This window comes from Brassica rapa, chromosome A08 (genome assembly GCF_000309985.2).
Source record: "Brassica rapa cultivar Chiifu-401-42 chromosome A08, CAAS_Brap_v3.01, whole genome shotgun sequence".
Taxonomy (NCBI): Eukaryota; Viridiplantae; Streptophyta; class Magnoliopsida; order Brassicales; family Brassicaceae; genus Brassica; species Brassica rapa.
In genome coordinates this window covers 11,534,780-11,556,504 of record NC_024802.2, presented here as the reverse complement: position 1 = coordinate 11,556,504, position 21,725 = coordinate 11,534,780, and the positions used below count along the sequence as shown (strand labels likewise).

The following is a 21,725-nucleotide window of genomic DNA, read 5'->3' as shown; positions in this document are numbered from 1 at the left end:
AAATATTATTTTCTTAATTATATGTATCAATATTCAAAATAGATCATTTGAATATTATACAGATTTTTCAATACAAACCAAAATCATATATCCTACACCATATATCATATACATATTTGAATATTATTTTTCCATGTATAATGTCATTTTATACATAATATTGATATGGTAATTACAAGTGTTCAAGAATATTTTAAAAACTATCTTAAAATAAATTTTAAGTCTTAAAAAAACACAAACATATAATAGGTTATTAATAACGAAAATAAACTAATATTGTCATATGAATAAGATTTTTTATATTATCATTGTTTATTTGGATAACATAATAAAATTTCATCAAATTCTAAGGAATCACTAATTTATGTAATATTAAGAAAATATGAGTAATTTAATCATTTAAAAAGAAAAATATTATTAGATATTTTGTGTTTTATCGGATCAATGATAAGACAATCTATATTGCCCCTTTATCTTATAAGACAATCTCTGAAGGACTTTGGTAAGAACTATTTTTTAAAAAATATTTTTAATTCGAAAAACTGGTTGATTACATTTTTGTCTCTGATTATTAACCCTAAATATATGAATCAATTTCTATTTAATAATTCTCTCATTTTTCCTTTTCTTTCTCTCTTCTTCTACAGCGTCTTTTCTCTTCCTCTCTGCAACTTCTCTTTTTTTTTTTTTTCTTCTCCTTTCTTGTTCGATATAAAATCTGATAGTGAAGATTTCTTCTTTCTTTCTTCGTTTTATATCAAATAACCACATAATCAAAGATGGCAGAGAAGGTACAGCGATTATAAAGTGCTTGTGGTTGAACCTAATATTAGATCTGAAAACCAGAAAAAGGAAACAGATCCACGGTGGCTCAGCTTGATGTGGCGACGAAGAAGGTGACAAAAACAAAGAAAGAGATCGGATATTCTTAAGATCTACTTTGTCTTAGGGTTTTTATTGTTCTGGTTTTTTTCGATTTAGGGTTGTTAAATATATATCTGGGTTTTTATGATTTAGGGTTCCTTCGTGTTTTGTAATTTATTTTCATCTTATGATCTGGATTCAGTATAACTTGGTATTACTCTCGGTACAACTAACTCAGTAATACTTAGTAGAACTCAGTAGTACTTATTAGAACTCAGTATTACTTAGTAAAACTCAATAGTACTTAGCAAAACTCAATAATACTTAGTAAAACACAGTATAACTAGTAGAACTCAGTATAACTCAGTAGAACTTGGTATAACTACACTTAGTAGTACCACTCAGTAGTACTTACTTAGTAATACTCAATATAACTCAGTAGTATAATTCAGTATAACTAAACATCAGTATTACCCAGAAGAACGAAGTATAACTCAGTAAAACTATACCGTATAATTTGAAATTTTGAAAATTTTGAAATTTTTAAATTTTTAAATTTTTAAAATTTAAATAAAAAATAATTTCGAAAATGAAAAGGGCAAAATCGGATATTCATGTTTCATTAAAGTAATGAGGGGGATTTTTAATTAATGAAGTTTTCATTAAATCTGAACCGGATTATATACAATGTATCGGGTCTATAGGTTCAACCATGAATCTAAGTCGGATATGAAAAACAATCTTATAACTCAAACATTATTATAGAACAACTACCATATTTCGAACAAATATCATATTTTGAAAAGAAAAAAAAAACAAATGATAAGAACCTTAAAACTCAATTGTTATGGTTCAAAACAAATTTAATAGTAATTTGTAAATTAGTTTTCGATCAATAAATGAAAAAATAATCAAATCCGCAGTTTCTAAGCGCAGGTCAAAATCTAGTTGTTGTTTAATGTAAACGCATTTAATGGACTTGAAAATGGGGAAGAATAAGATAATTTATTAGAACAGAAAAGAGTATTTTCCTGAAACCCAATTGGAATTGTATTTTACAAACTTTTAAACCGGGCTCATCATCAGCCCATGTTCAAGTTAACAGATAAATCAAAAGAGTGGAAACTCAAGAGTAGGGCTGCAAAAAATCTGGAACCAAAGATCCCAATCAGAACAAAACCGAAATATCTGAAACTAGAATCAAACTAATATATTTACATACTAAATGGTTCTTATATTTCTATATTAGTTATTAGCGGAACCGAATGGATACCCGAATATATAAAAATATTAATTATATATACATATAACATAACTAAATATATATATATATATATATAAATTTTAAAATTTTATTAAAAGTATTCAAAATTATTTGATATATTATCCAAAATACTCGATTTAACTCAAATTACCTAAATGGGAACAAAACAAATTCCAGGTCTTTTATGTTCCTAGTTTTACTATCCGAACCGAACCAAACCCGAACCAGAAATAAATCATGTAGTAAATGGATCTTTTAACTCTTTATCTAAACTATCTGATACTCGAGATACCCAAACCAAACTGAGCTAGTACCCGAAATGTCCATACATATTTAAGAGAGAAAGGAAAAAGGAAAGTACATTATTTGAGGTGTAATTTAAATTCAAAGTAATTGTTAATACTGGATAATGCCCTACATATTATGATCTAATAATGCTTGATCTTTTAAGTCCTAAGCCCTATAAACTTGCAAGTTGCACACGGATGGCTAATATTCCTCCCTAAACATGATTAATACCTATAGGTGCCACCACCATGATTAAAAATATAAATATGTATAACTTGTCTTTAAGTCAAACCTATCTATGATTAGATTTTACTCTATGGAATAACTCAACTGCTGATCAATAGAACATAATAATCGTTATGCAACTCTAACTTTTTTTTATCAGTTTTGCAACCAATAAAAATATGTTTTTCTAACCACCGAAATTATCATTATGCGTTAATCCTATATAATTGAAATAAATGCCCCCCCGGGGGGGGGGGGGGGGGGGGGGGGTGGCGAGGAAATAATCAAACTCGTGTAACAGTTGGATCATAAAGTATATGTTTGGTTAATTATGTAATAATCATCTGATTAGCTTAACTGGCTTTACATAATAATTTAGTTGACGGTGTTTCTTGGAACAATCCTCATAGAATCTCTATAATATTATTTAAGAAGTCAATATCCTATGTGTCGCGCTCATGTTAATTTTCACGGTAGTTGATTACGATGATACTCTTAATGAATTAAATATATCTGATTATCATTATTAATTTTTTTCCCTTTTTATTTAGTTTTCCTTTTTTCTCAAATAACCTGTGTAATAAAGAAAAATTAGAAATTTTAAAAACGAAAATATCTTTTATACATAGTGTAATTCATAAAAAGGAAAGTTAACAAAATAATCTAGATTTTAAAGTAAAGACATAATCTTCCCTCTTAAAAGATAATCTTAGACAACATAATATATATTTTAAAGGTATTAAGCATTTTATTTAAATCAATCTATTTTCAAATTATTACAATATAATTTAAATAACATAAACTAAGATATCTTTAATGAATAAAATTTATTTATTTTATTTAAGTTTCCTTTTATATTTTTCAAATAATATAAATATTTATAAATTTTAAAACGAAAATATTATATATATGATGTGATTTCATAAAAAAGGAAAGCTTAGAAAAATAGATTTGATATTAAAGTAAAGAAATAATTTTTTTTTTTAAATATATCGGTTATATTTTTATGCAACTTTGTACATATCATTACTTTATTTTTGTAATTTTATTTTTGAAAATTAACATATACCAAATTAATGCAAAATTAAAAATATATTTGCACATCTATAATGAAGAACCAAACTATATGTTGATGTTTTTTAAAAACAAATATTAGAAAATAAAGAATGATCAATATGAAGTTACATGCTTAAGTAGCTGATATATTTTTGAAATCTCATGTACACATATCAATATTTACAATAATTAAAATATTTTAAAAATTCTAAATAACTATATATATTTTTGACAATTAACATATACCAAATTAATGAAAAATTAAAAATATATTTACACATCTATAATGAAGAACCAAACTAATACAATGAATATAGTTAATACTATTTGATTGAATTAGATTAAAAATAGTTATACTATAATTTGACAGAATATATGTAACAATATACCCACAAAATGAGTAACTAGACCAATATAAATTTAATATACAAATACTATATTTTTATACATCTATATATTATAGAATGACTTTACATATTACTAAATAAATATGAAATTCTCAGCTAATAATATAAATATCACATTTTTCAAAATTTTATTGTTAATGAAATCAATTAACAATATTTAAAAAATTTATGAGATATGCAGTATTTGGGAATAAAAACTTAATAATGAGAACATATTTAAAAAGATTCATTTTACTTGATAATTCTAAATTTGTACCTAATTAAAATTTTCAAATAACCAATTTGACTAATCTATTTAATTGACGATATTGTTTCAGATATATATAACTAAAATGCTATTAGAAAATTATTTTTAAATTATGTCTGATATTACATATGTTCAATTGAATTTTACCTTAAATTATTTTTCTTTAGCAAGGATTTGAAATATTAGATTTGGTAATAACATGTACATTTAAGTATTAGTATTAAATAAATTTAAAACCCCTAAGATTTTTCTTATGAGAAAATTGTAATATGGAAAGTTTCAAAAGCATATTCTTCAAATTTTGTATGTAAAGAAAAACATTTAGACAAGATAACAATGTTCTAAAAAAATAAAAAAAGTTCAAATAAAATAAAAATCCTACATATAATAAAATGTTAAAGTCAATAAGTTAAAATAAAATTAATTTGATAATAATATAAATACAAGAAATGCAATTACTCATTCTAACAAATTACTCATTTTAATAAATATAATATAAATATTTTATTAAAACTGCATGACGAATATTTATATATCGGGTTGAAAAATTAAAAATTAAGACTACTTATATAATGGGTTGGAAATTTAAATATAGTTATCATTTATGACCAAAAACCTATCAGAACTTCTCAAATATTATTTTCGCATATATATGTTAGTTTATGGAAAATACACACATAAACTAAAATTAAACTAAAAATATATATTTTAATTATTATGCGTAATGTCATAATAAAAAATACATAATACGTGAAAAATTAAATGTATATTATATTATTTATAGAAAACAAAAGTATATTCCTAAAAAATGAAAAAAATGGTTTCTCTTTTTTACTGGGAACCCAAATGTTGTAAATAATTATTTCCAACGCGTATCAAACCCCGACCAATGAAAGGTTACTAGCATTTTTTTTACCACTAGCCAACTCGATATCGGGTAAATAAAATGATATCAGTTAAATAAAAATAAATATTCGCGTGATATTTACATTTACAGTTATGTAAATCATTTTACTTTTATTATTAGTACAATTATGTAACAGAAATATATGTATTATATGATGTATTTTTGTCACCATTTTATTATAATTTTTATAGATTATATAATGGTGTAAAAATATTTAGTTATATTACGTAAACAAAAAAAACACCCGCCCGGTCTGGTGGGTCAAGCTCTAGTTTAACTTTAACCTTAAGCGTCTTTATGAAAGTAACTATAGTTAGAAGTGTAATTATGTTTCATTATTGATCATTTCAAACAATTCTATTTCATGATTGTTCATTTCAAACATTAAATTGTTCTATTTCATGATTGATCATTTCAAACAGCTGTGTTTTCTTAAAGTCCACCTTTTACTAATCATTCATTGTAAATTATTTTTTCGAATAACATTTTCGAACCAAACGAGATTCTTCTTCTTTCTTTTTCCCATTATCTTTTCTTGATTTGTTTTTTATTCATTTTATTTTTAGGGTATAAAACTTTTTCGGAACAAATAGTCAACCGTTGGTTGGCTGCGGAACTTTTTCGGAACAAATAATTTGGAAGCTAATAAGATTCGTTACATTTCAACAACACCATTACCGGTTTAGCAAAAAATAATTCTTTGGTGTCATGAACCCAGTAGTTATAGGGGCATATGTAAAACATATGGAGACATATTTTAACAAATATAAAATAATACAGACTACAATATTAATTTATGAAATTAAGGGGCATGTTTAAAAAATCAGTGGTTGCACGTATGTTTTGGCTGAAACTTTGAAAATTATATATATATATATATAAACGAAACTTCTTATGAAAAGTTTTGGGTACACTTCATTTCAAAAAAAAAAAAAAAAATTGGATACACTTGTTTGTATCCATTGTCATATACATAGCTTTGCCCTTGGCTGGCTAATTGGCTATAGCATTTTCAAAGTGAAGTCTTCTTCAAAGCTCAACTCAAGACCCCATTTTGTGACAAGCTCTGATAAACAACCCCTTATATTTAGGTTCCGAATGGTAACTGCGGTTTGAGCGGTGCGGGATAAGCGGTTCAACTACGGTGCAGTTTTAACAGTTATAAAAACGTATAAATATATGGTATATGTAGAGATTTTTGTTACTGTTAACTGTGGGGCGGGACGGGACGGTTGTAAACATTAGAAACCTTAGTTTATCTGAGTTAACCCCACAATCATCATTGTTCGAAGACAAAAAATACCACACAATCATCAAAGCCATTTTGACCAAGTATCAATAAAACCAGATGTCATAATCTGTCAGGATGTAAATTTGCCAATTTGAGTAATAAGTTAAATTCATAATATATGTATACAAGAATAATGTATTTATATATATTTAGGAACCTTATATTAATTATTTTAAATTCATTGGAAAGCGTATTATGTCTCTAACAAAAAGTTACTTTTAAAAAAAAAAAACTAAATTAAAAAATCTATATAAGAAACATAAAATTTTAAATTCTATAAATGTATTCAAAAATTGCACTTCATAAATTATTATTGCTATTATTGTTTAATGTAAAATATTTTTCACAGTTACCACGTGTGTGTTACAGTTTGAAAATCCTATGAAAACAAAAAAAATCATGAAAATTTTCATAAAGTTATTTTGATATACAATTTTTTACATTGTCACTGGAGACAAAAACTTTTGTTCCAGTTGAACAGTTTTTTTTTATCGAAAGACTATTTTATTATTCAAAATTGAAGTTGTCTGAGTAACCAAATTGGAATAGAACAACCAATGAAATAAAGACTCTATGGAAAGACATCGTAGTCCTAGTTGAGAAATCTGAAATCTGACTCTGCGCTCATGGAATATAAGTAATCTTGAAATCCAGGAAGCTTATCTTCAGAGTTTCTATACTCTCCAATTATGTTGCAAAGCTCGGCCAAGCATGCGGCTCGTTGATCATTGCAATCAAATCCTTGTAAGTCTGTTCCAAAGCTTTGACAAGTCAAATGCTGGAGCATATTCTCCATCGCTCATCTCAGTGCTTCCATCTCTAAATGTAAGGTAAACTCTCTTCGAATATGATTACGTATCCCCATAAGTTGAACCTTCCCCCAAGCTATCTACCCACACCCATCCATATCCACTAAACTGTGCAGTAGGTGTTCGTCCATGACCCATCTATCATGTAAATATTCCCCAAGCTTAAGACTTGAGGTTTTTCAATATTAAGATCTTGTGGAGTTGTTGGTATTATCTCATCTACGTTAAACTAGGCTTGACACTCACTCTCCGCATAGCGAATTAGCTCCAAAGGATCCATGTATATTCCCCTAAACAGTTTATCATTTACGGCCTTCCAAAATTACCAAATTATCTAGGGATATAGATCCCTGTCTAATTCTGGTTCAACAATGTTGTTCTTTTTCCAGAAGAGATAATTCATATTAGCATAGATGGGAAGAGGGAAGACATCTTGACTCGTTGGTGTCGCTGAGAGAGACCAAGCTTGTAAAACTGGTGGACATTCAAAAATTGAATGAGTTACAAATTCTTCTGGCTCTCCACATCGTGGACAGTAGTTATCACATTTCATGTTACGCCATACCCGATTCTTCATCACTGCCACATAACCAGTTATCGTTGCCATATAAGATGACAAATCTTTTGTGGAGCTTTTATCTTCTAAGCAAAGACTTGAAGCTTTGTTATACTAGGTTCCAGAACCTCCTTCTCTTCATCAGCCTGTAATAAGTTCCGAGTTACCCAATATCCTGATTTGACTGTGTAATGTCATTTTTTAGTATAGTTCCAGCAGAATGTATCATGGCGATGAGTGGTGCTTATAGCCTCACTCCTTATGTAGGGTATATCAGCTAGGTCAACATAGTTCTCCAGTTGCCCAACATCTTATTCTTTCATATCCTGGTTAATGAAATCACTGGTTCTCTTGTTCGGATGCAGCGCTGGGGTCAAAGGCCGTGTTAGTCTAGCTGGTGTTGTCGGGATACAATAATTCTCCCACACCTTAACCTCATATCATAAATATATTTTATATCTGATTTCCAATAATAGTACGAAGATCCACACATATGATGAACTGTTTACAAAGACTGTCCGTAAAAGCGAACACATTCTAGCCGTTCTTCTTGTTTAATATCCATACAAAACCAAATTAAATATATTTGATATGAACTGAATTAATTATTTGCTTATGATACTTAATGAAGCACATCTGAAAATAATCGATCTGAAATCGAATAGGATCCAGAATGTCCAACATAGTAGAGATTATATATATATATATGTGAGTAATAAGAGAAAATAAACAAAGGTTAAGTTTGTAATGAAGTAATAATTCAGGGTATAATCTGAAAACATAATATGTATATAAGCACATGATCTTCTCGTACACACCACCAATTCTTTGTTTTATTATACTCTGTTTTATCTAAAACCAAAAAGGAACGAATCAGTGTCGGCTCTTGGTTCTAAAACCAAAAAGGTACAGACCTGAATACACACCCAAAAACGGTTCGGTTATACGTTGGATCCAAAACGCGCGTTTTACAAAGCTTTACTACTCCGTGACTCCTCCTCCTCCCGCCATTTGCTTGGAAACTCTTCTTCGGGCAATGTGCTGAAACTGAGTCAACGTCCGAGTAAACGAAGTGAAACTTTTTTTTTTTGAAAAAAAAAACGAAGTGAAACTTGGTGGTTTAGACTAATCGAAGTGAAAGAAACCGCGTTTCCAAGTAAGTATGTCTGTGTCAAAAACTTTCTTTCCAAGAAAGTCTGGTTCTTTTCCCGGTATGCAAAAACTAATTCTTCGTTGGTTTCTTCTACGTAGAGGAAAAGACTTCGAATTTTTCTCTTCTTCACTTCTTGTCTGGAAAAATATCATCGGAAAAATTTCCGGGGAATTTTTTTCCTTAGATTTAACAAGGGTAAATTTGCCCAATGACCAAATTTGAAAAGGAAATTAGGTGCAGAACATTGATTTTGACATAATAAAGTACATAACAATTATGTCAACTTCTATCTGGTAATACATTTTCTTTGTTCAAGTTGTCAGTAATAGAGATAGAAACTGATGACATCAACAATTTGACACCCCACAATTAATTATCACATGTAATACAACCAACACCACACATTTGTTTAACACATAAATATGCATCTAATTTTTCTATACCATATCACTAAAAATAATAGGATTCAAAATCCACTTACACCTAGTAAATACTAAACTTTAATCCAAACCTCAACTCCTAAATAATAAGCCCTAAAATTTAAACATCACCCTTCCATCTAAATACTAAACCCTAAACCTTAATTACTGAACCCTAAACCCAAATATAAACCTTAAACCCAATTATCAAAATCTGAAAATAATATATAATATTATGTAATATTAAACTAAATCCAAGCAAAACTCCTCAATACTAAATTCAGACCTAACTTTTGAATACTAAACCCAAAAATGCTATCACTAAACCCAAACCTAAACTCCCACCTTCCAAATACTAAACCCTAAATCTTAATCACTAAACCCTAAACCCAAGTATAGACTATAAACCCAAATAGAATGGAACAAAATACATAGTATAGTACAAATTGGTGAGCAGAAAAAAACACTATTTTTTAATCGTCAAATGGAACATACATAATACGGTCACTAAACCCAAACATCAACTCCCACCTTCTAAATACTAAACCCTAAATCTTAATCATTAAACCTAAACCCAAGTATAAACTCTAAACCCAAATAGTATAGAACAAAATATATAGTATAGTACATATAGTTGTAAACTAGAAATTGATAAATAATGAATTTATCAAACAGTCAATGGTACAATAATACAACAACTGTAGCATACTATTTAGTTTGGTACTTGCGAATTGTATAAAAATATAAGAATCGTACTATACTATAATTATTTTTCACTACATATAGTATAGTCGACGAGTTCATCTTCTTTACATCTTCCTCTTTTTACAGACATGGTGATACACACATTCACTAGTCCAGAGTAATTATTCTTCATCATACCATATCAATACAGCATACTATAACAATTTAAATAACAACGAAAAAAATCAAGATGAACAATATTAAAAAAACTCAAAAAAAAAGAAATCGTGATGTCACCTCGTCGTTCTCTACGGTGCTATTTTCTTCTCCAAACTCAATTTCACAAGCCCAAAATCCATATTCTTTACTAGTCTTGTGGTTTGTGTTCGTATGTGTGAAAAAAAAAACAGAGATTGGAGGAGAAGAGGAAGAAGAAGAAAAAGAGATGTGGAACAATGATAACCACAATTTATTAAATTATTTATTTAATATTTCTTTTAATAAATAATTCTCTAGCAGGTTTTTTTTTTTTTTTTTTGACAGCAAACGGCTATTCCATTACTCAAACTTGAGGTGGTCTGGAAAGCCATACCGAAATAGAACAACCAATAAAACATAAGGATCTATGAAAAGAACGTGCATTCCTAGCTAACGAATCCGCAATCCCATTCTACGTCTTTGGAACGTAGCTTATCTTGAAATGTAGATGAAAGTTAGGGGTTTTAGTTATGTAATGAATTATAATTTGTTTGAAGGTTATACAGCCTAATTTCTTATTTAACAAACTGGAAAACATTCTTTAGATAGGAAATAATGTAAATAGATAGTTCGGATCTAAACTATGAGTTTTGTCTACTTACGTATTGTTTTTTTTTCTTTTAGCGGTACTATAATACCACTTTTTCTTAGCTAGTCACTTTTTACATGTTACTTCTATTTATATACTCTTGAATTTATATATTTTTTTTTTGATTTCTTGTTTTCTTTCGCCAGAATGTTCAACTTCAAGCAATGGTTGGTTCTTGTGGTATGCTCATTAGCAATCTTGAAAGCAGAAGGATTGCTCGTCAATATTACATTTGTTCGAAACGCCGTCGCAAAAGGAGCCGGTGAGTTTATATTTTATATAATCTCTCATTTGGTCAAAGATTGTTTCTTTCATGTGTGTTATGATTTTTGCGAATATTTTTCTTCCCAACTATCTAATGGGCCAGATTGGCTTTTCCTTTTCTAAATGAATGTTTCAAAAAAAAAATTCATGCTTTTTCTATTTGAGATTTTTACTGCAGTATGTTTGGATGGTAGTCCACCAGCTTATCATATAGACAGAGGTTCGGGAACTGGAATCAATAGCTGGTTGATACAGCTTGAGGTTTTGTTTTGCTTTTCTCCCTCTCTTATGTTCTGTTTATTCCTGGTTCTGCTCATATGGAATAATGTTGTGAACAAATGCTAAATCAAACTCAAAAATGTAAGAATACTAGAAAGTGAAACTCAATCGAAGCAAATATCCATTTTAGAGTATTTGTATACTGATTGTGTGAATAAATAATTTACAACCAATTGCACTTGTATTTGTACAACCTTAAAACCGAATTCATTTTTTCTTTTAGGAAACTACCTTTATTTGCTAAAAGTGGGTTTTTAATCCTAGAAACAATATTCCAGCCTGTATCATTTTACTAGTGCACCGAGATTTAAGCACTTTCAAAATCAACAAATAGTTTACCGCATTTATTGGTTACTATATGATCTATTGAAAACTTGGGAGGTGATTTTAAATGAAAATTTTGTGAAAGTCAACTGGTTGTTTTCGGAAATGCTCGATTCTAGGGAGGAGGATGGTGTCATAATGTAACAAACTGCATTAGTCGGATGCATACTAAATTAGGTTCATCGAAGAAAATGGTGGAGAATCTTGCTTTCTCAGCTATTCTTAGCAACAAGGAACAACGTAATCCTGGTATGGATGCAATTACCATTTTTACTGACTGTTGATCAAACATAAGTTTGGTTTCCTTATGGGTTTTTTGTGTGGTTTTTCTTGGAAATGGCAGATTTTTACAATTGGAACAGAGTGAAAGTTAGATATTGTGATGGTTCATCATTCACAGGAGATGTGAAAACAGTGAACCCTGTGAGTATTAAAAAGAAAAAATGAGTTTTATCTTAGTGTTATCAATGATTTTAACGGTGATTTGATCAGGCTACTAATCTTCACTTCAGAGGTGCTCGAGTTTGGCTAGCCGTTATGCAGGAGCTGCTAGCTAAAGGCATGAGAAACGCCGAGAATGTTAGCTTATTTTTTTCCTCCATTAAACTAAACTCTTGCAAATTTAGATCCTTAAAAGTGGTCTAAAAGCGTTGATGAAACTATGGCAGGCTGTTTTGTCTGGGTGTTCTGCTGGTGGGTTAGCTTCACTGATGCATTGTGACAGTTTCCGAGCTCTATTACCAATGGGTACCAATGTAAAATGTCTTTCAGATGCTGGTTTCTTTCTCAACACGTAAGACATTTGCTCCATTATGAACATTTTAAATTATACGTTTTACCTGTAAGTAATATTCTATACGGTCTAACAAAAACGATATTTTCGTCCGCATGTTTTTCAGAAGAGATGTTTCAGGAGCTCAATACATTAAATCATACTTCAACGATGTGGTTACACTACATGTAAGCGTTGTTTTATTTGCTTCCTCCTCTCTAGTGACAGTAGATAGAGTTTCTCATTCTTGTTATTGGAAGTTAATAAGTGAAATGCTTTTGCAGGGATCAGCAAAGAATTTACCGAGGTCATGCACATCAAGATTGAACCCTGCAATGGTGAATTAGCATTCATGTATCCCTTTTGGTTTTTCTTCAGCTTTACTCATATAATCATTTTTGAAAAATTGCAGTGTTTCTTTCCACAATACGTGGCTCGCCAGATTAGAACTCCTGTTTTCGTTCTTAATGCTGCCTACGACTCTTGGCAGGTACGTTATCTCTTTATACTATTTCTTTTAAAAATGGATCTTTAAATATCACATTTCTTTCTCAGATTAAGAACATTTTGGCTCCTCGTGCTGCTGATCCTGAAGGAAAGTGGCAGAGTTGTCAGCTTGACATCAAGAATTGCCAACGAAGCCAGCTCAAAGTTATGCAAGGTTAGCCTCACAACCAAAAGCCATTCAAGAATATGATTTGCTGTTGGTCTTTTCTTAACATCATTTGCATAAACCGGGTTGTATGTTCTTTAGATTTCAGGTTAGAGTTCTTGAGCGCAGTGATAGGTTTAGGAAGATCTGCATCAAGAGGGATGTTTATAGACTCATGCTACACTCACTGCCAAACCGAGACACAAACTTCTTGGTTCTGGCAAGATTCTCCAATTCTAAACCGAACGGTAAACTCTTGTCCAATTTTTTGTGAAACAAAAGGTCATATTAAAAAGATCAGTATACATTTGTGTTGTCTGCTCACTTTTCCTCTTAATTTTGTTTATGGGAGCAGACAATAGCAAAAGCTGTTGGAGATTGGGTTTATGATAGAAACTTGTTTCAGAAGATAGATTGTCCTTACCCTTGTAACCCTACTTGCCACCACAGGGTTTTCACTCCTCAAGATGCTCCTCCGATTTAAGAGATTCTGCTATAGATTTGTTATTTTTTTTCAAAGAAACATCTTATAAATTATTCATTTATCACACATATAGTAAGATATTCTTACGGTTTAGCTATAGAAGAGAGAGAAAAAAAAAGAATGTGAGTGATTCTTGAAGGTTGAGGATAAGCTTTATTCAGCACAAATGTTCAAAAAAGAAAAAAGCTATGTTCAGCACCTGTTTTGTGTGCTGGTTGAGTTTCTCTGTTTCTCTTCCATTCTTATGTAAAATGGGAAATTGTTACTTTTTTATTTTAATAAAATAAAGTATAGCTCTTTTCTTAACTCAAGTTTGACGCCATTTTATGTATTTTTATATCCACTCAATATGTACATATTCTTTTCAACTTTTAAATAATAGGAAATTGGACGGTATACCAATCAAAAAATTAATAATTTAACATTGATCGAATTTATCCAAATAGCTAAGATACACCAGGTTTATATCTTATATAATAAAGTAGAGTATTCTCTCTCCTTAGGCTATCCAGCTCAGCAAAGAAGTAGGGGCTTTAGACACCACGTGGCATCTAAAAAACAAATAGATTGCTCTCTCCGGTTTGTGTTGTTTTTACGTTATGGGCTCTACAATTGTATTTTAATTTCGTTTGTGTGTTTGCTACATTTTGTTTGGGCTTTATGAATAATCTTAACCCCATACAAATTAGGTTTTCTATTCTTCTGGCCTTTTACCTTCTTATTAGTTTGGTAGCCGTAAGTTCTCTGGAACTAAATCACCTTTCAGCTCACGGTTACGTTTTACCTTTAAATCAGCTCGTCATGATTGCATCAGAACATCAGTTACTCTTTCTTCTTCGTCTATCTTCTACAATCTCACGTTGATTAAATATACATCGGGTCTTTGCTTCGTTCATAATCTCAGAAGCCTAAGCAGCAAACAGCAAATTGAGGATTGAGAAGGCTGATGTGTAGTTGCGTGAGTCAGTATGTCAAAGAGAACGTAGCTTTGAAAATCTGAGCTTAGGTATGGAAGGCAAGCCTGAAGTCATCGGTAAGATCTTCTTTTTCTCTCATAACCAGTTCTTTGGTTGTCTCTGATTTTGAATTCATCAATCGATCCACAGCCCAGAATCAGTGGAGCTTTAGCTGAGTTATGTAGGAGAATCATCGCGTGATTGAAGCAGCCAATAAACTTACTTGATTTGCATGTGATGTGTTCTCTCAGGTGATACTAGGAGAAGGTAGTAACCAGATATGTGACGCAGGACAAGCTCTTATTAACGAAAACTTATATGAAAGGTTATGTAGTCATGTATACTTTTTATTGGCAGCAGACAAGAAACAATATGGAGAATTATACGCTATCTTCAAGGTAATGATTTGATATTGTAAACATATGTTTTACAACTGTTAGCTATCTTTCGTCTTTCTCGAATAATAAGATGTTCGTTTTAGTATTATATCTCATGTCTATTATCTTTTTGTTATGCAGGAAATTCAAGGGCTACTTAGGCACGGTGTAGCTGTTGTTAAGATTTCTACTCAGTTCTCACTTTGGTCATCTGCTTTATTGAATTTCTTCCTCCATTCACAAACAGGTTTGAATTCTTGACATGAGACTTCTCTTAGTTTTACACCAAAGCAAATAAGTATGGAATCTTACAAGATACTTATTTTTGTGGTTCCAGCTGCTTCTCCATCCTGACTCTGATGATTCTGCTTAGCTATCCCAGGTAAGAAAAAGAATAAGAAGAAGAAACAAATAAATGTTGGAGATAATATGTTGCAAAAAGAAATTTGGAATCTTAGATGTTTTTTTCCTTCCTTCTCCAGATTCAGACGGGAAAGCTTTTGATCTATATTACTTACTGAAATGAACAAGCGCTTGGTAAGTCTCCATGTTTTCTAAATGATTTATGTTCATTTCCAATACTGATATCCGAATACTCAAGATTGTTTGCATAATCTACAAACACTCTTGCCTAATAAATGAAATCTTTGAAACTTAAGAGAAAGAAGGCACGTGCAAGGGCAATAAATTCAATGCTATATGTCACTTCCTTGGTTACCAAGCTTGCGGATCTCTCACACTGAAATTCAATTGTTATTATGCATATGTAAGTCACTGCCACTCTGACCACAACACTAATTCCACATCCTCGCTGCAGGTTTAAATGGTGACATGGAAACAATGACCAACTCTAAAAGTCATGTAAACAAGTGGAAATCTGGTGCTGTACCTACTAAAATTGGCAGACGTACAATTCATCCGAGTAAGCAGTTTCTGTTTTGTTTACAAAAACATCAAAAAGATGCATGCTTAATAATGTTGCTTTTTATCCTTCTCAGTTGTTAGTAATGTTTAAATAGTTTGTAACAGGCTTTGAGACAGAACACATAGAAACCCACGACCTCTTCAGGTGCACATTCGCCACTTTGTTATTCATGTGCAGAAACCCACGACCTCTTCAGTATGATGGTCCCTGATGCTGCAGATTACATGGGACGTATCAATATAAGCGACATAAATGAAGGACACACTTGCTACTAATGAAGCTGAACAACTATCAATAGTCTTCTCCTTCTAGAGCTCTTAATCTCTCTGAAGTTGATCTTTTAATTGATCTTTGTGTTGTTTATAGTTTTTTAATAGAGAAAAGAATTATCATGGTAAGATACTACAAGGCTGTGGGAGATTAGCAAGTAAGCCAGAGGAAGAATCAAATTAAGAGAAAAAAAAGAATGCTCTGATTTTTGTATACACCATACAAGACGCTACTACTCTTAGACTTGGTGGTGAAGAGTGAATGGAATGGACAAGAAAAAAAAGAACAATGATAACAACAATCGGAACAACAATCGCCTAAATGATACTACTATACTCTGCAATGTTTAAAGATCCAACCCATCCATCCATCAGTAACCACAATCACATCACTTGAAAAACAATACAAAAAATGACTCGAAAAATATCCCTTCTTAAGTCTTAAAAGCTACAAGATATTCATACTAAAATCATTTCACGAGCATGTTAAACATCAGGGGCCACCATCCAAAATATCATTCGATTTGTGTTAGCTAAGGCCGCTTAAGACAATCTGGTTTACAAAAAATATGAAAATTCTCAGTTTTTCGGATCATCCTCTCAACTCACTAACCAGATACATGGATCTAATAGTGATTAGATTCCTTAACGCCGGTAACACATAAACTTACAATGTCAAAAACATACAAGAATATTTCCATCAAACAACACTGATTTCGTCTCTTCACTTGGTTTCTAAAGATTCATATCTAAATGCCTTTTACGTCGATGGCATTTTGATGTTATGAAAGTAGACAAACTAGAATAGCGGCAATTGCAAAGCAACAATAATTAAAACATACCAAGGTCCGATACAATAGCTAGAATAACACATCAAAATATCCTTCCATGATATATGTGTCGAACAACGTCCGTGTTTACTTTGGAACACTGAAAACAGTGAAATCGACAATTCAAAACCGAACCTGAGTAAACGATGTCGCATTCCAATTTTTTTTAAAAAAGTTTATTATAATATTCTAAGCTATATGAAAATTATACAAAAATAATTATCTAAATGAATAATAAAAAAAAAATCTCTATTTCATTTTATCAAAAATTTGTTTACCTTATAAAAAACCTTTTTATGTATTTTATATATGGATTAATATATAGAAATATTTTTAAAAAACAATTGGGAGCCCTTTATATGTTGGATTTCATTCAAATGTTTTAAAACAATGAGCTCCAACCCGACCCTATTTATATTACTATTACAGATGAATGAGAAATTGTGTTCTATTAAAATTTACAGATTATATGTTTTTATTGGGTAAATAGTAGCTTCACTCTCTCCATTTTAAAATAATGATTTTTTTAAGGGATTCAATTTCTTTTAACATATTACCGACATCCACTTACTGATTTGCATGACAATAATAATCAACATGCAAGTATAATCCATAATATTAAACAATTTAGCATCTACCATCGGAAAAATTCACATGCACATAACAATAAATCAAAAACCATAGGACAATACTATTAAAATAAAATAGATTAAGTCATCATAGCAAAATAGCAACAAGAAAAAAAACATCACAAACTAATCTATAGTAAAAACCTCATTTTTAATTTATTAAAATTAAATTTAAAATAATTTTCAAATGTTTTATAAAATTAAAATATATTTTAATATAAAATAATTTTATTATAACTCACCCGCCCGTAGGGCGGGCTAACTCCTAGTATATAAATAAAATGGCGATTGTTCCTTAAGAAAAACCGACATGGCCGAATCAAACGTGGATTGCCCATCACATAGTAAAGGGCAATCAATTTCTTCTTAAATCTTAGAGAGGATTGAAGCTGAGAGTGAGAAAAGCGTATGTTTTAGTTTAAAGAACAAGGGAGTGAAGAATCAACATCAAAAAAGTACGAGGAAGACAAAGAAGGCAAAACGAACCATGAAATTTCAGACTCCCAAAGGAAGGAGACACAAATTGACATCAATGGTACAATATATAGGAGAAGAAACCTGACAACGACGTCGAGGTAAGAAGTGTTGTTCTGTTCAACTACGGAATTGACGATCAGAATCTAATAGAGGCTTTTCAGTAGATATGGTGGTGAGGATTAACGACAGTGGGCCAATGAATGTGTGTCGCCATGTGAGGTCAAAATAAGAGATGTGAACGATAACTCACTGACTATATTATATCCAGTAAAACAAATTTATAGCATAGTATATGTTAATTAATGTAGCTATTTGTGTAAAATTAATATATACTATTTAAGATATATATCATCTTTCTCTATACTATTTCCCTTAAATGGAACAATATGTTGTGTTTTGAAATTTAATACTTCTCTTTTTTCGCAGTGTTCATTAGTATATACTATAGTTTGTAATTTTCTTATAAACTAATAATTTTTTCATGTTTAAAATTATAAAATGAAAGAAAGTTAAACATTAATATTCTTATACTTTTCGGACCAGATTTGTGTGCTCGCTTGTAATATAGTCTTCGTTCCCTTTGTATGTTAGACAAAGTTCATTACATATTTATTTATTGAAATGAAATGAAATAACATCATTCTATCATAATAATGTTCTAAATTATTAAATTTTTATACTATTTGTTTATCAATTCGTTATCAGTTTCATATTATTTTTCATCTAATGCTCACCTTTATTAATTTGTGTATGTAAATATAATGGACCCATTATTTTCTATTATTTATAAAAGGTCTCTGCTATTGTCTTGTACATGGAAAACAACATCATCAATAGTGTTTTTATTGTTCCTCATCTTTCTTTTCTGTGAATTGTGTCTGCATTTCAGCTTCCTCGTAAAAGACGCCTCCATAAACATTACTAGACCAACACATATATAGCCAATGAACTACTACACTTATTCCAACAATCTATTTTTATATTTCAGCGAGGTAAAAACCTGAATATCCGTTGTTTGTAGAAGAAGCGGTAGGAGAAAAAAGTCTAAAATTTATCAAAAATTGGTATTAATTATGTTACTGATTTGGCTATCAACAGTCCCACTTATATCCTGTCTATATGTGTTTCACCATCGACGTCATCTCTATCTCTTCTTTCACCGGCAATTTGTTAGCGCAAAAGGTAACACCAAAAGAATCTGCCCAAAATGTCATAGATTTAATTATGTAAAAAGGTTTTAGTGTTTATTGACAACTTGGTGATTTTACAAACTTTCCCTTTATAATATGTTTGTTTATTAAGCATGTATTTTTTTTTTGAACTGTTGCCATGACATGTTACACTAAACACCAAAAAGTAAAATCGTCCAAGATTTCTCTCAGTTTGCACATGCTCCAACTTATTATGTTCTTGACAAATTTTCTTGCTTCTTTTTGCAATCCTATCTCAAAATGATCGGTAAATGTATAATTTTTTTTTATTGCTACGAATTTCAGTCTTGTGTTGTTTGTGCTTCATGCGAAACCCAAATGCCAATATACTGTTTGTTTGCACTTTGCACACGGTATCGTTCGATCATTTTCCCAAAAACAGAAGAGAAGTACTCGATAACGAAGAGTTCAACAGAGATCTTAGGTAGGTTAATTAAAAACTATTAGGTGATGACTCGCGCTGGAAATTATAAATTTTAATCTATAGATATTGAAAAAATAAAAAGTCACATATTATAATGTTATAGATTATCAGCAACGTTTGATATATAGATTAATGCAAATAAAACCAGTTTGGAATTGGAAATTTACTGAAGTTTTTAATCAAAAAAACAGTTTACTGGAATATCCGGATAACGATAATATTATTATGGTAAAAAAATAGTAATTTCTTATTATCGAAGAGTTTATAGTTATATTTTATTAAATTTATAATGGTTCTGGAGTACATATAATTCATGAATTGAAGTAAGTAATATTAGTTTGAAAAAAAAAAAAATGAAGTAAATAATATGACTTTTCAAATTTAGTGGGCTGATTAAAATTTGAAATTATAAAAGAGGCTCATTATGGAACCTTAATATCTATTATGACTCAAAATAAATAAAGAACTCTTTTAATTTATTTTTTATTTTAAAAAGCGTGTATTTACTAAAAAGTCTCTAAGAAACACAAGATAAGAGACTATGGTTCCGTTGTTGGATTTGATATATCTTTTCATCACCTGAAATATTTAGATTTTGCCACAGATCAATGTTGCAAATCTCTATATATTCATAGATTTCCAGATAATTGGAAAGAATTATATAAATTTTCTTTAAACATTAAAAATGATATTATCTTTAAACTTAATCGGAAAGAGTTATATAAATTTTCAAATTTTATGCATGTCACCATTTATGATAATTTCGTAATCAAAAATCCTTGTTTCAAAAATTAAGGAATTGCAAGAAATTTGATATGGTTTTCCTTTTTGAATGTATTTTATAATTTTTCAAGAATGCTCATAATTTTTTTATATAGGGCATTTTGAGTTTACAATATAAAACAATTTATATTTTCCAGTCCCAAAATAAATGTCGCTTATCTCATAAAATATAAGAAAAAATATTAATCAAAATAAATGTCATGTATCAAAGTTTTATAGAAGAACATAATTATGAATTGTTTATATTATCCACTAAAGGTATATTATCTCACAACGTCAGAACCATGACTCTAGTATTTATTATATATATATAGGGAATAAACTATACCCTATAATTATCTTATACATGTGAGGTTGATATCAACGATTTTAACATATTATTGTAATGAATAATGACAACGTGTATAATTAGTCTACTGAAAAGAAGATTTTTAATTAAAGGATGTGAGAATAATTCTAGTGTTGCCACCTAAAAGCATCTCCAATAAAAAACTTCATTTTAAGGGCCAGTGACTCTCAAAATAAGAGCTTGAGAGTGGATTACTCCAACAAGGATCTTCAAATTTATCTTTAAAATTTTATGCAATTTTCATTTCAGTCTTCAACTTTAATATAAGTTAACAATCATAATTATATTTTTCAAAGATAGATAGTACATACACATTGAAATTATTAAACACAATATTTATAAATACAATTTATTATAATACAAAGTTACATAAAATAATAATAAAACACACATTAATTCATAAAATATATAAAAATACAAATTACTCATTATTGTCATTTCCATAGTATTCTCATATATCATCAATCAGCGCATTTCGAAATAAGAAATGAGCCTCTTGATTTTTTATCTGAAGATTACGAGTTAAAAATTGTTGGAATCTAGCATTTTCATTTATCACCATTTCAACAGTTGCGTCTCGTCCTGGTCTTGCATCTCTAACAGGTGCGATGATATCACGTTCATCTTCAATTATCGTATTATGCACTGCAAGCATGCTGTCATTATATCATGCAAAATACTTCTTTTTTTCCAATAACGTGAT

The 21,725-nt window shown here is 30.0% G+C and overlaps 1 protein-coding gene across 1 annotated transcript; it reads left to right on the top strand.

Moving 5' to 3' along the window:
• Positions 1–264: 264 nt before the first annotated feature.
• LOC103834120 (pectin acetylesterase 8-like) lies at positions 265–20,113 on the top strand. Its single transcript, XM_033276911.1, has 12 exons — positions 265–11,279; positions 11,460–11,542; positions 12,004–12,133; positions 12,228–12,307; positions 12,377–12,463; positions 12,553–12,677; positions 12,784–12,844; positions 12,941–12,994; positions 13,069–13,146; positions 13,212–13,317; positions 13,411–13,556; positions 13,664–20,113. Exons 1-12 carry the CDS (start codon positions 11,165–11,167, stop codon positions 13,790–13,792), a joined length of 1,194 nt encoding a protein of 397 aa, XP_033132802.1. The 5' UTR covers positions 265–11,164; the 3' UTR covers positions 13,793–20,113.
• Positions 20,114–21,725: the final 1,612 nt, after the last annotated feature.

Excerpts from the sequence above, each read along its gene's own strand:
- LOC103834120 (XM_033276911.1), top strand. The coding sequence starts at position 11,165 with ATGTTCAACTTCAAGCAATGGTTGGTTCTTGTGGTATGCTCATTAGCA. Across the intron at positions 12,464-12,552 it reads GCATGAGAAACGCCGAGAAT|GCTGTTTTGTCTGGGTGTTC; the intron begins GTTAGCTTATTT and ends AAACTATGGCAG. Across the intron at positions 12,995-13,068 it reads CAAGATTGAACCCTGCAATG|TGTTTCTTTCCACAATACGT; the intron begins GTGAATTAGCAT and ends GAAAAATTGCAG.